The sequence below is a fragment of the Danio aesculapii genome, chromosome 7, assembly GCF_903798145.1.
Source record: "Danio aesculapii chromosome 7, fDanAes4.1, whole genome shotgun sequence".
NCBI lineage: Eukaryota > Metazoa > Chordata > Actinopteri > Cypriniformes > Danionidae > Danio > Danio aesculapii.
In genome coordinates, this window is record NC_079441.1 from 18,850,028 (window position 1) to 18,867,402 (window position 17,375).

The 17,375-nt window shown below is 38.4% G+C and overlaps 1 protein-coding gene across 3 annotated transcripts in view; it reads right to left on the reverse strand.

Moving 5' to 3' along the window:
* The window catches only part of chd3 (chromodomain helicase DNA binding protein 3), a 114,534-nt gene that overhangs the window by 3,479 nt on the left and 93,680 nt on the right, over positions 1–17,375 (reverse strand). The window contains exon 40 of one of the 3 annotated variants that reach the window (XM_056461217.1): positions 9,401–11,310. The exons of the other annotated variants lie outside the window; for them this stretch is intronic. Coding sequence (XP_056317192.1) covers positions 11,105–11,310 — 206 coding nt within the window. The 3' untranslated portion in view covers positions 9,401–11,104. Of the gene's footprint in view, positions 1–9,400; positions 11,311–17,375 lie in introns of those variants that run through there. 3 annotated transcript variants of the gene reach the window in all.

A 17,375-nucleotide genomic window follows, 5' to 3' on the forward strand; every position in this document is an offset into this window, starting at 1 on the left:
CAATGTAACCTGCTCACCTAATGTTTACTTTCAAAATATTTATATTATTTGCTAATTAATAACCTTATATGGAACTCTGAATCTGCGTCTCATTTCGAAGTCTTCTACTGTCCACCGGAGGTTGCATTTCAGTCACGACACATGCTTTCAGAGCCTTTCTGAATGAATAAATGAAATACGTGGTTTTCCACCAAGGCAATCCAGGGTGTTGAAATATAATTGGCTAAACTGGCATTGGGCGGATTAAAAGAACCAAAACAAAGACAGACGTTCTGGCAAGTAATGCATTTTCAAAGTAGAATATCTGACTTCAGCATTGTTTTTCAGATAAACAATAATGTTCACTTAGCATGTTTCTTAAATATCTGCAAACATTTTATGGTATTTTTATGCTTTAGAAAAGTCAAAAACTTACATACAGCACCTTTAATTATGTCCGTTTTATTTAAAATCGGAGTCTGAATAATCTTTTATTTTTAAAAATCTTTTTTTTGAAAAAACATATTCTCTCGGTCACCTGAGCAAAATTTAACCCACAAGCTTGCAAAAACAGTAAGAAACAGACATCTTTGGAAAGTGTCTTTGTGAAGGACCCACAGACTGCCAAGGAATGGATCCGCATCTCATTTGTCAACTAATCAGTTGAATCTAGCATCTCTGAGCAAGAAAAAGATCAACTGCTGAAGATCACAAATAACTGTGGCCTTAGGTGCCGTTCACATATCGCATCTTTTCCGTTATTTCCAATGGAGGTGCACGGTTTGCGCACGCATATTGGAAACAACGCGCACACGGCGAAATGCAATTGCTCCCAGTTTAAAACATCTAAACTTTTCAGATTGCCATGAGTGCACTGCAAGTCACATGACAAGAACTGATAATCAGCTTCACACTCTGTGCGAAGGACGGCGCGGTGGGTCAGTGGTTAGCACTGTCGCCTCACAGCAAGAATCGCCGTCAATTGGCATTTCTGTGTGGAGTTTGCATGTTTTCACCATGTTTGCGTGGGTTTCCTCCGGGTGCTCCGGTTTCCCCCACAGTCTTAAGACATGCGCTATAGGTGAATTGAATAAACTAAATTGCCCGTAGTGTGTGAATGTGAGAGTGTATGGGTGTTTCCCAGTACTGGGTTGCAGCTGGAAGGGCATCCACTGTGTAAAACATATGCTGGAAAAGTTGGCAGTTCATTCCGCTGTGGTGACCTCTGATGACTAAACCGAAGGAAAATGAATGAATGAATGAATGAATGACTTTGTCTGAATATACATATTTCAGTAGACTAATTACCTCAGACAAACACTGAATACCCAAACACTGCAGTGCTTTTGACTTTTCTCCATATATTAAACTTGTATCAGAGTTGCAGCAATGTTTTTTCAGCTTGTCATCCTTTGAAATGGTTGCTGGCCCCACATGGCAAAGATAAAAGGATTCACTTATTAGAAATTATTATTAAAACTATTATGATTAGAAATGTGTTGAAGGAATCTCTCAATTAAACAGAAAATATATTCAGGGGGGGTAATTATTGTCAATTGTACATGCAGGAGAAGTACTGGTAGTTAATGAATGGGAACATTTTCAGTGGGTCGCGAAGTGTGTGGTCTAAAAAAACAACAAAAGTTTAATTTTTAACTTATTTGGCTAATACCGGACTTTTATTTTGAAATATGCGCGCGACAATCGTATCATTTGACATGTGAAACTTAATTGAATTATAGCAACAAATATGTCGAAGCGCAAGCAAGACCCCGAATATGTAAAGTATGGTTTTAAATTTATTGACGACAAAAAAGGCTTAACCTCAGTGTGTCATATGTGGTGAGGTGCTCTCACAAGAGAGCATGAAACCTTCTAAATTAAAACGACATTTAGAGACCAAACATCCTGGTTGCAAGGACAAACCTGTGGACTATTTTCAAAGACGACTCCAAGAGCTGAGGGAATCTCAAAAGTGCATACATTTTGTGAAATGATGGCAATAAAATATTGTTTATTTGTAAGTCTCTGAGATTTTCTTGTGATTTATCTGTCACTACTCATGTATGTTAACAAATAATTACAAATTAATTATAATTCCTAAAATTATATTACAGTTCCTAAAAATTTGGGTCACGGTTTGATGACCATGTAAAAATGTGGGTCCCATGGCCAAACCAGTTGAGAACCACTGATCTATACTAATTACAATTAGAATATTTGGTTGAAATCAAAACAGTTCAAAGTTAAAGATGACCTTTTATTCCTTATTGCATCACATTTTCCATTTCTCTCTCACTTCCTCTTCCTTCTCACTGGCTTTCTTTCACTAACCATAAATATGCACATATTGTTTTCCCAGGAAAACCCATGTGTCAATGTTTTCACACAGAAATCATGATTCATCCACAAGTTTGCGTTTTTGTTATGATTTTGATTGTTCCTGATTTTTACATTCAGTAAATAGTCATCATCACTACGAATGCTGCTATCTAGGGATGCACAGTATTTTTAGAACTTCTTTGGAAGAGGTCTACGATCATTAAAGCTTAATCATAACCATCAGCCTGGAATGGATAATAATGTCGATAGGCTTTGCCAATAAGATGGCTTGTTGATTATGTGCCTGCAATAAATCAGCTGTGTGTAAGGGGTGTTAATGATAAGATCATGGCTGACTTGATTTAATGATCACAACTGTAGCCTGATGAGAAAACAAATCACAAACGTTACATCTTTAAATGAACACCTTTCAAATAAACAGGTATCAGCATAGACTATTGACCAAAACAAGCGGAAAATATCAGCATATTGAATATTCAGGGCATCAGAAAGAAAGTAAATTCTGTATGTTAAGACTGCAGTGATGCAGGTTTTACTTAAGAAAACCCACTGTTTTTCTAATATTCAATCTGACGCTAGAAAACATCTTTTATTTTGAACGCAGTAAATAAACGAATGTATTCCAGCACTATAATTAAGACTAAAATGCTGTTTACACCAGGAATTAAGATTTTTGTAAACTGAATCACAAGTAGACACTGCTGTGAAAATTGATGGTATTTTCCATACGTCAATTAAAATAAACTAGTACAAAACGACTGATTCCAACTAAGCATTTTTTCCTTTCATAGTTAATCCAAAAATAATGGAGAAGGCTGTTTGTAGGTTCATGTATATTACTGACACCACCTGACCTATAACTTTTAAGCAAAGAAGATGTACTGTAGAGACTTGTTATCCAAGCTTTAATGGCAAAGAAAGTCCTTTGTACGTGTGTGGCCCTGTATGAGGTGTTTCTGGGAAGCTATAGTGTGCAGTTTTTACAGAGGTAGTGTGAATTCAGAATGTCTGGATAAACAGATCAACCTTTTTTTAAGCTGTGCAATGCAGTAGCGCCTGCTGCCTCATGCCAAAAAGAGCCAGTTTCTACTAATAAGCACAGAGCCATCTCTGTTTAGTCTCATCTTCTGTGCAAACATACAGCAGCATCTTCAAAAAATAAACATGTGACTTTTAATAACAGCAAGTGACCTGTAAAAACTTAACACTGCAAAAAAACAACAACAAAAAAAAAGGCTTCATTAGAGCTTAAAACCTTTTTACATTTCATTAGTATTTTCTATAGGTGCAATTTCAGTTTGAACCCTAATGGAAATGCAGCTACTGTCTATTTGTGTTTCTTTTTATTATATTATTTTTTTGACTTGCAATTTTGAACTCAATTGTAGTAACTTGAACTTTTATTACCTTCTCATACTTCAGCCTCTACATCAAAGTTCCTCAAAGCAAAGAAGGTCAAGGTGATACAGGTTTGGCCATCCCAGTCACCAGACATAAGCATTATTGAGCATGTCTGGGGTAAGATGAAGGTGGAGGCATTGAAGATGAATTCAAAGAATCTTGATGAACTCTGGGAGTCCTGCAGGAACACTTTCTTTGCCATTCCAGACGACTTTATTAATAAGTTATTTGAGTCATTGCAGAGATGTATGGATGCAGTCCTCCAAGCTCATGGGGAGTCATACACAATATCAATTCCTCTGCACCATGACTTTATATTCTATACTGTACATTTTTTTCTGTACAAGTTACAAGACTTTTGTCTAAGCAAAGTCAGACCTTACTGTCATGATCATATTTTATTTTAGTAAAATAAGCGTAATCTACAGGCCTTTGCCTTTTTACATAAGCCACTTCTGATACCAAATGATCAACTAGAAGTCAAGTTATTATTTGTGGTTCCTAAAACTTGGATAGGCGATTTTCGTCAGGTAGTAAGTTTGTTTAATCTCAAAATCTGACTATTAACTTGCATTGACTTGCCACCCCCTGCAAATTTCGTATGTCTTCCTTACTTAACACACCTGATTCAGATCATCAGTTAATTAACTGAGTGATCCATGAACTGAACCTTATGTGGAAAATAAAAAAGACATACAAAATGTGCAGTGCATAGGGGAATTGAAAACCACTACAATAAATGAATCACCAAGGACCACAGATTCAGCTAAAAATCTTTAATATTCTACTGAAGACAAAAAGTCACTTACATCTTCTAATGTATGGCCTGAAGGTGAGCAAATTAACTGTAGTTTTTCTATATTTACTGTGAACTGTGTTTTATATAATAATGTTTTAAGATGTCTCCAAACAAACAAACATGCACAAATAAAATATATTAGCATCAGTTGATAGAAATTAAAATATTATAAGGTTCATGTATTTTACACCAAGTCAAGCCACAGTCAGACAAAAATAAAACTACGTTGTACTCCATTGTGGATCTCCTTTAATGGGTAAACTTGCATACAGTCAGAGTATACTATATACCATACAATAATAATAATAATAATACAAAACCTCATCTTCTATAAAGACTTATAAGTGAGGACAACAGTACTCAGCATTTTAGTTCACTAAACACAAGCACATAGTGAGTGTATAGTGTCTGATATTCTTTAGCTTACTATGCTTGTAGACGTTGTTCTGCAAACTCACAGTATGACTCAGACAAGCTTGATCACTGCTGTTCTTTGAGGGGTGTATAAATACAAACAATGTCTAACTTTCCTTCCGGCGACATCCTACAGTACATAACAGTTATTCTAGTGACAGTAAACATGACTACAATTGACCTATGCTGATGTACTGTAACACAATTGACCTATGAATGAAGAGTGAAGTCGCATTTAGCAATACTTGGTGAAATTTCAGAGGCAAAACTCAGTCATTTCAATAAAAATAAGTGCAAATGTGAAATTGGCGTGATGTCAATAAAGTTGGCCAAACTGTAAAAAGAGATTAGTTGACTTTGAGTAAACCTGTTGCTTTTAAAGTGTTTGGTTGAATTTACTTTAAATAATGAGTAAGAAAACCTACTGCCTTAAAATTATGCATACAGTTCATTTTCTTAATTTTAAGTTGTCAACAGGGCGACACGGTGGCTCAGTGGTTAGCACCTCACAGCAAGAAAGTCACTGGTCCAAACATAGGCTCACTGTGAAAATGTACCCCCATATACATTTCTGGAGAGCGCGAATTATGTTGCCAGAGGTGTGTATGGCAGCATTTCATCTTTAAAACGAACGATACGGTGCAGTGTGATGCCGCTGACGGCTTCTGTTTCTTTTTGCCCTACCAGCTGACTGCTTACCTCCGTGTGGACGGCTTTTCCGCTATTATCGATTTGCCCAATAGCTTGCCACGTATGTCGGCGGACTTGAGACACAAAGAGAGAAGTTGACCGCGACGTCAGGGTTCGAGTCTGGCGAAGAACGGTTTTAGAAAGCAGGTAAAACAAAAAGCAAAAAATAAAATAAACAAGTAAATAACAAGGTGAGAATGTGGTAAGATCTAAAAACGTGGTAAAAATCAGGCTGCCGTGAGGGCTTTTCTTTTATTGTATTGCTTTTGAAAACACTGTCGGTTGGGTTTAGGGAAAGGGGTGATCAGGTCAATCGGTGCTTTTGAAAATGCTATCGGTTGTGTTTAGAGAATGTGGTGGGTGGGGATGTCATTCAGTCAGTCAGTCAGTCGACAGCAGCCTCTGGTAGATTTACGTGAGAACAGAAGGTGTGAATAGCACTTGCAAGAGAAATTTGAGATCTGAAAAAGCGTACACAGCAGCCTCTGGTGGATTCGCGAAAACAAAAACTGCCTCCTGTGATGTATTTCGTGCTGTCCAGAAATGTATACAGTAGGGCTGTGTGTTTAACCGAAATCGAATCGCAATCGCAATTTGAAACGTTGCGATTAAATAATCGCAAGAACCTGCAATATAATATATATATATATATATATATGTAAACAAGAACAGGGCAGCACAGTGACGCAGTGGGTAGCACAATCGTCTCACAGCAAGAAGGTCGCTAGTTTGAGCCTTGGCTGGGTCGGTTGGCATTTCTGTGTGGAGTTTGCATGTTCGCGGGGGTTTCCTCCGGGTGCTCCGGTTTCCCCAAGTCCAAAGACATGTGGTTTAGTTGAATTGGATAAGCTAAACTGTCCGTAGTGTATGTGTGTGAATGAGTGTGTATGGGTGTTTCCCAGTGATGGGTTGCAGCTGGAAGGACATCCGTTGCGTAAAACATATGCTGGATAAGTTGGCAGATAATATAGGGACTAAACCGAAAAGAAAATGAATGAATGAACAAGAATGAGGAATAACATCTGAGGCGAAGTGCATCAAAACCAGTCTGCTGTGCTTCAGAAAATGAAACATGCTATGGTGACTTTCTGTGATGCTGTCACAGGCATGGTATCGGTTGTCGTGAACTATACCACAATACACGAGAAGAAACAATTGAATCTTGTGTCACAATGTACATTTTTTTAATTTACAACTCCCCACGACACCCCCTTCATCAAGGAAATCGTGCCAAAATCGTGTGATCTGACCGTGGCTTTATAACTAGCCAATTGAGTGAGCACACTTTAGTTCTGCCCAATCAGAATTGTTCAACTGAACTAAAATGAACAAAAAAAAGATAAACAGGAAAGCGCAGACGAATGGGATGATGGCGTCTGTTGCTTCAGAAGCATTGATAGATGAATTCATATAAAAGAAAAACAGCATTTGAACAAAAACAGGTATATTTTAAGAGCTGTCGCAGAATTGTTGCCACAGCTTAGATTTTTGAGCTTGAATTACAGTAAAATCAGCTTTAAGTTTGAATTTAATCATAAATTAAATCGTAATATGTAAAAAAAAGAGAAAAAAAAAAAAAGATATTTTCCCCAAATCGCACAGCCCTAGTATGAATCTTGAATGAACCGCTGTACGAATCAATAATGAGTCTGGGTTGGTCTGCCACATTCGCATGTGCATGAATTAAGTTGATAGGGCAAAATGTGCAGTGTGACCGCAGCTTTAATCGTTTCAAGTTACAATGGATTTACTCTCTTTTTTTTAAATAAGTGCGTTTTCTATTCTATTCTATTCTATTCTATTCTATTCTATTCTATTCTATTCTATTCTATTCTATTCTATTCTAACGTTACAGTATTTAATACCTTTGGTTTAAACAATTACTCCCATTCGAAATTTCAAGCTACATTCATTTAAAAAGCTCCAGCTGCAATATCAACACTACAACTGTGCTACTAATACTCTTCTTGTCTTTCAGAGGCCGCATCTCTATTTCCAGACATTTGTCATTTGCTGCTTGCACAATAAGCTAAACACAAGTTGACTGACAGCTACCATGATTGCGCACTCGGCGTACCTGTTTTGTCTCAGGCCTAAACATGCAGGGCAACGAGGAGCAGTTGCATGATCTTCAAAGCAACAATCCCTCTTGGCTGGCGTTCCTCAAAATTACACAACCAAAGTTTTTCCAAGGACAATAACACCAGAGTCGTTTTGTTGTGCTGCAGGTTTTGGCTCAATAGTGTGCAAGGAAAAAAAAACTAAAAAGCGTGCACTGGAACAGGCTAATGCTAACGCTTGAGTTCAATTATCTGATTAAGACTGGCACCGTTTCGTAAACATGCAATAAGAGAAGAAGAATGCATGGCCTTCAGATGGGAACGCGTCTGGAAAAAGCTTGGAATGCGCTGGGGCTCCTTTACAAAGGGGGAAATGCTGAGCTAGAAACCCGCCGGGTGACTTTCATATCTCTGAACGTTGTACTGCATACTCCTGCTGCGCGAGCCAAGGAAAATAATTCATTACTCAGATTCAGATCTCGGAGTGACTTGACTCTCTGCTTCTACAATCAACAACCTTGGAACTATCTGGCTCAGACTGTCTCTCTTTCAGACTGTCTCACTCTCTTAACAGGCTGCTTCTTTAATTCCGCCTCTCTCAGACAACTACTGTCTTTCTCTTCCGAAACGTCTCTCTTAGACTGTGTGTTTCTTTCAGACCGGCTTTCCTTGCTGCTTCACGTTCTCAGGTTGACTCTTTCTTTTTTCTAGCAGGCTGTCTGTCTCTTACGTCTACGGCTGCTGCAACAATTGTTCAAATCAATAATAATGAATGAATAATGGAAATAATTAAAATGTATTATCCATTAATTAAGTCTTGTATTACTATTCATTTTACTCAGAAATACACAGAGGGCTGAAGGTCAGTGATTATCTTTGATTCATAATTTGTTGTTGGATGTTAAATGGAGATTATACAGTATATAAGATCTAACTAAAATTATAGCTGCATGCTTCAAGATGACCTAAATCTAAAATTTGGGCTAAAAATACTTTTATTTCAAAAGGATGCTGTGAACTGATCAAATGTCAGCTAGCTCTCTGCAACTCTCACATAGTCGCCCACTGAAGCTAAACAGGGCTGCACCTGGTCAGTACCTGGATGCGAGACCACATGGGAAAGCTAGGTTGCTGCTGGAAGTGGTGTAAGTGAGACCAGGGGGCGCTCAACCTAAAGTCTGTGTGGGTCCTAATGCCCCAGTATATTGATGGGGACTCCATACTGCTCAGTGAGCACCGTCTTTTAGATGAGACGTTAAACTGAAGTCCTGACTTTCTGTGGTCATTAAAAATCCCAGGATGCCCTTCGAAAAAGAGTAGGGGTGTAACCGCAGCATCCTGGCCAAATCTGCCCACTGGCCTCTGTCCATCATGGCCTCTTACCCATTCCCATATCATAATTGGCTTCATCACTCTGTCTCCTTTACACCAATCAGCTGGTGTGTGATGCAATATGGTGGTCGTCGTGTCATCCAGATGGATGCTGCACACTAGTGGTGGATGAGGAGATCCCCCCCCCCCCCCCCCCCCCCAAAAAAAAAATGTGTAAAGCGCTTTGAGTGTCCAGAAAAGCGCTATATAAAAATGTAAGGAATTATTCTTAATATTATTACTATTAAATGTGACACTTCAGACTTTTATAATGTTACTAAAGATTGTTTAAAATTATTCATGGTCAACCGAACTTTGTTCACAAATATTTTAAGCTAAAATCTGCTTTTCAACATAGATAATAATAAATGTTCTTGAGCACCAAATCACCAAAAGAAAAGGCTGATTTTCATGAATACACATTAAGATTAAATGTAATCTATATTGCTCATGATTTGATGAGAACCCTAGGCAAGGTGTTGGAGAGCTAACAGATTAATTATCAAAATAACTGTTAGCCAGCCATAATAACTGCTTACTCAGATGCTGTCTTTCTCATGTTGTCTCTCTTTTAAAGATCAGTCTTCTGCATACCACTTTCTCTAACCAAACATTATCTGCGGGCACCAAGTGTTGCTGGTGCACACCAGCCTGCCTCAACCAGTCCCTCTACCTCTCAGTAAACCAGAAAAACAAGCAGATATGGCAGCTGGCCTCAATGACCCAGCCTATCCAAACAACCAGAACACTCATACAATTAATCACTCTCTCACACGCACACACACACACACACACACACACACACACACACACACACACACACACACAAGCAAGCAACCCTGAATCTTCACTTGTACAGTATCAACCCATCCAAACATGAGCAAACACACAATTCACTTCAGTCCACTGATAATGCAAGACCACGCACACACACTCAGCCACTACAATAAAACACACCACCACGTGGTGGAAAATAAAGAGCTGCATAAGTAGCTCTCCAGTGTGAGTGTGTGTGCACACGTGGGTGTGTTTGTGCATTTTTGCAGAATTCAGGGAGTTCTCATACAACAGTGGTGTACTGTATAAACGTCCCACCGGGGATTGAATCTGGCTCTTAGACAGCGCAGGAATTTGGTCAGACAGGTTGAGTCGTATGCACACTCAGCATGGAGGTCTTCTGACTGAGACTGAGTCAGACGTGATTAACCTTAAAACTGATCCTAGGTCGGGCACAGAGATATTTCTTTCTGCATCCCCACTCTGGTCAGGTTGCAGATATATATGTCTTCATACAGTATATAAGCGGAGCAGTTTCATGCCACTGTAACATTTCACAGTCCTGTTTTTCGACATGCAGAGAGTCCATGGCTGCAGGATTTTTCGAGAGGTCCGCAGTTTCCAGGAAAAAGATAGTTCCACTCCACTGTGCCTCAGCTCCAAAACAGTTTTGATTGGGTCAGGCGTTTTAATGACAGAAAACAAACTTGTGGTATTTTGGAAAAACATCTGTCTTTGGAATCCTTCACTTCTGACATTGGGTGCATGTGCGTGTGAAAGAGAGAAGGATAAATGATAAAGGAGATACTGTATAAAGGGATGCAGAGAAATAGTGATTTGTGATGGAATTAGGGAGGGAAGGATTCGGGCACTTAAACGAGCACTCGCGCTCCTTTGGCCAAATGAAAAATTAATCTGCTGGGACTTCTCTCGGACCGACAGATGAAAGAGAAGGGAATGGAGGGGGCAAGGGGAGACAGAGTGAGAGTGCAAGGGAGAAAGATAGAAAGAAAGAAGGGAAAAATCGCTGGAAAGAGCAGAAGTGGAAGAAGAGGTCTGTGTTTTTGTCATCCAAGCGTCTCTTGTTTCAGCTCCCTTTTTCCCTACTTCTTTTTTTTTTAATCATTAACCATTTCACCTCTTCTCAAGAAGTCCAGTAGCTCTTCCTAGCTTGCAATATTTTTAGACATTCCCACCTTTGTGTTCCCTCCCATCCAATTTATCGGCCACCCACACATTCTACAGCCCTTTTCTTCATCGCTCGTTCAGATCAGGGTTTTTTGGGGCGTCCGTTGCGTGGCAGGTTCTCCACAGTGTTGCTGAGGCGATACTTTACGATGATGCTGTGCACGGTGGATTTGGGCATGCGAAGCTCCTGCCCGATTGTTCCTTCCGACTTGCCGTCCTTCCACAGGTCCACTACCCTCTGGCGCTGCAGCACGTCATGCTCCTTGGTCTTCAGGCAGGACGGAGCTTCTGTGGAGGCAGAAAGGGGGCAGACTGTAGACACTGGGGGGGTTGGGAGTGGTCAATGAGTGGCAAAGTATCAGTCCTCAACATTAAAAAAACAAAAACACCCATAACTGTAGGCCGGAGGCTGGAAGAAGGCCTTCTCGAGCAAAGAATTCATAAAATCTTGCCGTTTTGAGTCTCGCTCTTACAAAAATCCAGAAAAGTGCTCAAAGTCAGGACATCCACTGACTGCGAGAGCAGTGATGCACTGAACTTTCAAAGTAAAAATAAGATGTTTGCAGTTTTTGCCAAAGAAATCAGTGTTGACATAATGTGTCTAAAACCTTTTGCTCCGTAAAGTTCATGACATGTAAAACGCTAAGAGTTTAAGTGGCAATGACTTAAAAAAGAAAACAAGACACGCTCGCCAAGGTCTTTATGTCTGACAACTTTAAGAATGATTGAGAGAGATGTAACAGAGTCCGCTAGGATTTCTACCAAAGCAAAGCGGTGCTCACACTCCATTTTGTCTCTCTCCTCCCTCTCACTTCTTCCTCTGTCTTTCAGAGAGGTCAGACCGGGTCCAAAAAATGTCCTATTATGGAGTGCGTTAAACAGATCAACAAAGCCTGTCCTTCAGTTTCTCTTTTCTTTTATATCTCTCTCTTTCTCTCATTTTTTGTTTAGTCTGGCATGCTGTTTTCATCTCTCTCCCTGGCTCAGTTTAAGCTGGGGTCACCGCAGTTGTCTCAATCAGGGACCAGAGGGTTCAAACGGGCCCCAAGCGGGGCATATTTTTAGCCAGGCGAGGGTTCAGCGTGTACAGCCTCAACAAACCCAATCAGCCTCTACACACACCAGGATCTGAAGTCTGGGGCTATTTCAGTGACTGAAAGCGAGAGGCAGACGGAGAGAAAGCGAATGAGAGTCTAGTTCTGCCTCCAGGAGGTTTAAAAAAACGGCGTAAAAGCACGAGCACATTTGTGTTTCTTTATGGTTTTTTCTTCTTTCTTTTTTTTTCACTCTCTTAAAAATATCTGAGTAGCGGAGAAAAAAAAATGTTCCCTCGGCTGAGTGATTCCTGGCACGGCTAAGGTTCTGGATAACTGTAATGACATTTTCAGAAAAAGCAGCATGGCAAGAAAATATGCCTCCCTTAGACACTGTGGTAGAAAGATTGGTATCAGGACAGTCAACGCAGAAATGCTTCAACTCTGTATGAGTAAAAACAGTCAGGACAATGGACGGAGTTTGGCCTCTGACAGAATAAACAGAAAACGGCAAACAAATACAACTACATTTATTCTTCTCAGTGCTTCCTGCGCACATATGCTGTTACAGAGCTAATATTGAAACAATAAACTCACTGGCAGGGCTAATCTGTTCTCTTGGACCAAAGACGGAAAACGTGAAATTATTTAGCCAAAATTCCACGGGGGCCCTCTCAAATTAAAATGTAATTAAGGGTGCTAACCAGAATCATATTTTCGCTGAAATATGAACATAAAGTGTTACTAATGTCAGCTTTTTTCTAACTAAGTATACAATATGTGCTTTCATTTCTGAACAGTGACATACTGAGCAAGGATTAAATCTGTAACAGTGTTTTATGATGAACAAAATTATAAACTAAATCTGTGGCACACAAATCTTGCAGAGTTCACTGCAAGTTTGGCAACTAATCTGCACCTTCAAAGTGCTCTGCAGAAAAACTATGTACCAAATGTCAAATCCAGCCTCGCATACACTGACCTCACGAATTATTGTGAAATAGAGCATTCGTACACCCACATATACACAAACAGACAGAGAGAGAAAGAGCGAGAAAAAAACAGAGGCAGACAAACAGAGGGAAGTTGAATCATGTGTGGATTTTGCCACGTTAATCATAAGTAAATCTTATAAAGTGCTGTCCACTGAGATCATTTATCAAACATTACAACTTGCTTTAGATGACCAGTGTAGCCCAGGGGTTATTATAATTAACTAAATGTAAAACTATCAAATGTTTTAATTGAAATAAAGCTGAAATAAAACAGAAATACTATACATCATTACATACATGATATATTATAATAAGTATAATAAGTGTAATAGGATATAATAAGTGTCATCAGGAAGTTGCCAAGGCAATATTTAACGTTTTTAGAAACATTTAGTTCAGGTTTAAGGACATTAGTACTACATGGACATTCAAACTAAAACTAATATAAAACTACAATGGAAATAAATATAAATTAAGCCTAATTAGCAATATTTAGAAATATAACAAGTTAAAAAGAGAAATGAAAAATATATATGAAGATACAAGATTACCAAAATAATACAGGTATAGTCCATTTCACAAACAGTTACCACAATTAATTGATTAAGAGATGAAAATATATTTCTGAATATGCTAAAAAATTACAATCTTTGAAAGAACTGCGGAATTAGCATCTCACTTGCCCACTTACTGTCAGTTACAAAGAGAATGCAAAAAATAATGTACACTACCTGACAAAATATGCAAGTTTTAGGAACAACAAATAATAACTTGACTTCTAGTTGATGATTTGGTATCAGAAGTGGCTTATATGAAAGGCAAAGGCCTCTAGATTACGCTTATTTTACCAAAATGAAATATAATCATGACTTGATTTTTAATTATTTAATTAGGACAGTAAGGTCTGACTTTACTAAGACAAAAGTCTTGTCACTTAACAGAAATAATGTACAGTATAGAATGTAAAGTCATGGTGCAGTGGAAAAAGAATTAATATTGTGTTTGACTCCCATGAGCTTGAAGGACTGCATCCATACATCTCTGCAATGACTCAAATAACTTATTAATGAAGTCATCTGGAATGGCAAAGAAAGTGTTCTTGCAGGACTCCCAGAGTTCAACAAGATTCTTTGGATTCATATTTAATACCTTCTAATTCATCTTAATGTTCATGTCTTGTGACTGGGATGGCCAATCCTGGAGCACTTTGACCTTCTTTGCTTTCAGGAACTTTGATGTGGAGGCTGAAGTATGAGAAGGAGCGCTTTCCTGCTGAAGAATTTGCCTTCTCCTGTGGTTTGTAATGTAATGGGCAGCACAAATGTCTTGATACCTCAGGCTGTTGATGTTGCCATTCATTCTGCAGATCTCTCGAACGCCCCATACTGAATGTAACCCCAAACCATGATTTTTCCTTTACCAAACTTGACTGATTTCTGTGAGAATCTTAGGTCTATGCGGATTCCAATAGGTCTTCTGCAGTATTTGTGATGATTGGGATGCAGTTCAACAGATGATTCAATGGTAAAATCTACCTTCTGCCACTTTTCCAAATGATCAATTAGAAGTCAAGTTATTATTTGATGCTCTTACAACTGGGATAGACAACAAGAGTTTTGTCAGGTAGTGTACAATATATGTAGCCAGACGGCAAAAATATTCATTCCCTTTCAATGCTAAAACTACAGTATGGTATATTTTTAACAGCCCTGCTTAAATGGAACTTCTCATTTTACTAACATTACCCTGAAGTTCTCTGTCTGTGAAAGTGAAACGCCTTCTCCACCACCCAGAACTGCAAAAACAATTACTGTGTGCAAACAGGTTTTTGGACCACTCCTCTTTTGTACAATACCATTGGCTGGCCAAATAGGTGGCTCCACCCCAAAGTCATGCCATTGGCTGCTCAAACTTGCAGAGTGATATCTTAATAGCGTCACAGAGTTTACACTTTCCAGCAGAATCAGCCTCTAAATGGCCTTCCTACTGCTGTCTCTCCATATTACGCTGCAACAGGAGAATTTAACATTCCAAAAAATTGACTTCAACATTAACATTTAAGGCACCTACCAGATGCGCTAATCCAGAGCTGCTCACAAGAAGCACTTTGTTTTGACATTTTATGAGTGCCATGATCAACAGATGGCATGCGAATCTGCCTTTCAAATTTGAACCAACCAAACAACCATGTAAATAAATACACTCAGCTGGTTAAAGCAGATTCCAGACTGGCTTTGAAATAAACTTGTTATTTTAGAGTGTATTTAAGTTATGATTAGTATGCTATAGAGTACAGACAACACAACATATTTTTCTAAATTCAGATGAAATAAAATTTGTATTTTTGTTGAGATCTTAACAGAAGAAAACGTAAATAAATCAATAAAAATGTGTGTAAATTAAAAATAACAAAATATAAATAGTTATCTAGGCAACTAGCTGAAATGAAATAAGCTACATTTAAAGTACTAAAACTGAAATAAAAAATATTTTAAACAGAAACATAAAAAAAAGCTGCTGTATGTAAGCTTTTGACTCTTCTAAAGCATAAAAATACCATAATATGTTTGCAGATATTTAAGAAACATGCTAAGTGAACTTTCTTGTTTATCTGAAAAATAAAGCTGAAGTCAGATATTCTGCATTGAAAATGTGAGTTACGTGCCGGAACGTCTGTCTTTGTTTTGGGTCTTTTAACTGGCCCAATGCCACAATTATATTTCAGCACCCCGGGTTGCCTTAGCATATTTGATCCATTCAGTCAGAAAGGCTCTCAATAATTAATTAGCATATAATATAAGTATTATGAATGTAAACAATAGGTGAGCAGGTTACATTGTAACCATGTGTCCTAACAACACGCTACATCACGAGATTTGCAGTGATAAGCAATTTGGGTGTTTGCACCAGACGAAACATGACAGAAATTTAAATACAGCCATTCAGAAGCACAGAATAGTGCACTTACTGCACTCCAACAAAAATATAATGTTTATAATCTAATTAATACATATTAAACCACTTTAACATGATTAAATGCACATGCTGAATCACTGATATGTGTTTGTTTGCAGAGTCACAGTTCTAAAGTTAAATTTTTAACGATTTATTTAATTTTCAAGATCTGAGGTAAACTATCTGCTGCTGCTTTCAGTAAGATGGCAATAGATGTCATATGAAATGGCATTCAAATCCACATTATTAGCATTTAACACTGAATAAGTCAGGTGAGGTGTACCTGAGGTGATCATTGCCAGTTTTCATCACTGTTGTTTAGCTGCAAGAAATAGAAGCCGTTTCTAATATATAAATTTCATGTGTTGGTTACAACAAAAACTCCTTTTAATATGGAAAATATTCCTTCTATCGGGTGCCGTTTTTTCAGAACACTGCTTAAATCAGTCTTAAATCAGCCTTTAGGCTCAAAAGTCAGGCACATTGCTGTTGGTGTCATCAATCTGGCAACCTGCGCTTGTGTTTGTTTTGAACCAGGTGTGCAATACCTAGTTCAACCACTGGGTGTCAAACACACATACTGCACCTTAAAACTGAAATGTATAAAAATAAGTAAAAATAAATACTATAAAAGTAACATACTAATTGAACACTTGTTTTAAAGTGCATCAAACAGGCATCTTTTTGATCAATAAAATCCATAACAATCCATGGTTCAGAAGGCTAAATGAAAGTAAAGCAGGTCGCACACCGGAAGCGCTGCTCGGTGCCGCGACACGGCGCGCACATGACAGTTAAAAGTATCACACACCAGACGCGGACATTCGCATGATATTTAACATGAAACTAATCAGATGGCGCTCTGTGGCGAGGCAGAGAAATGAACAGTGTTCAGTGTTCAGTGGCTGGGCGCCGCGGACAGCCGCCGACTTGCGGTGCCGGTGTGTGTACCCTGATAGAAACCTATGTTTAGAATTCTGAAATGTATGGCACTGCATGGTGCTTCCGGTGTGCAACCAGCTTAATACAATTGATTCTAACAATCAAAAGTGAAATTTATCTATGGTTTTCCAAGCATATGCAGACTAAATAAGTTTGGCAGGCCAGATGAACCAGTATCCAATAAATAGTTTATCGATGCAGCTTAAACAACACACTTGAGAAAACTCCAGGACATTTTAAAAGTGCCTTCTGTTCTTGAATTTATAAAATGTATTTTTAGTATTTCATAAAAAATAGAAAAACGTTCAGTTTAAATGAAGTTTTACCACGTTAACGTGCTTTTGTGTACAAACAACTCTCGTTCAATACAAACAGGTGACATACACTGATCTGTTTTATCATCAGTGTACATATAAAGCTTTATAAT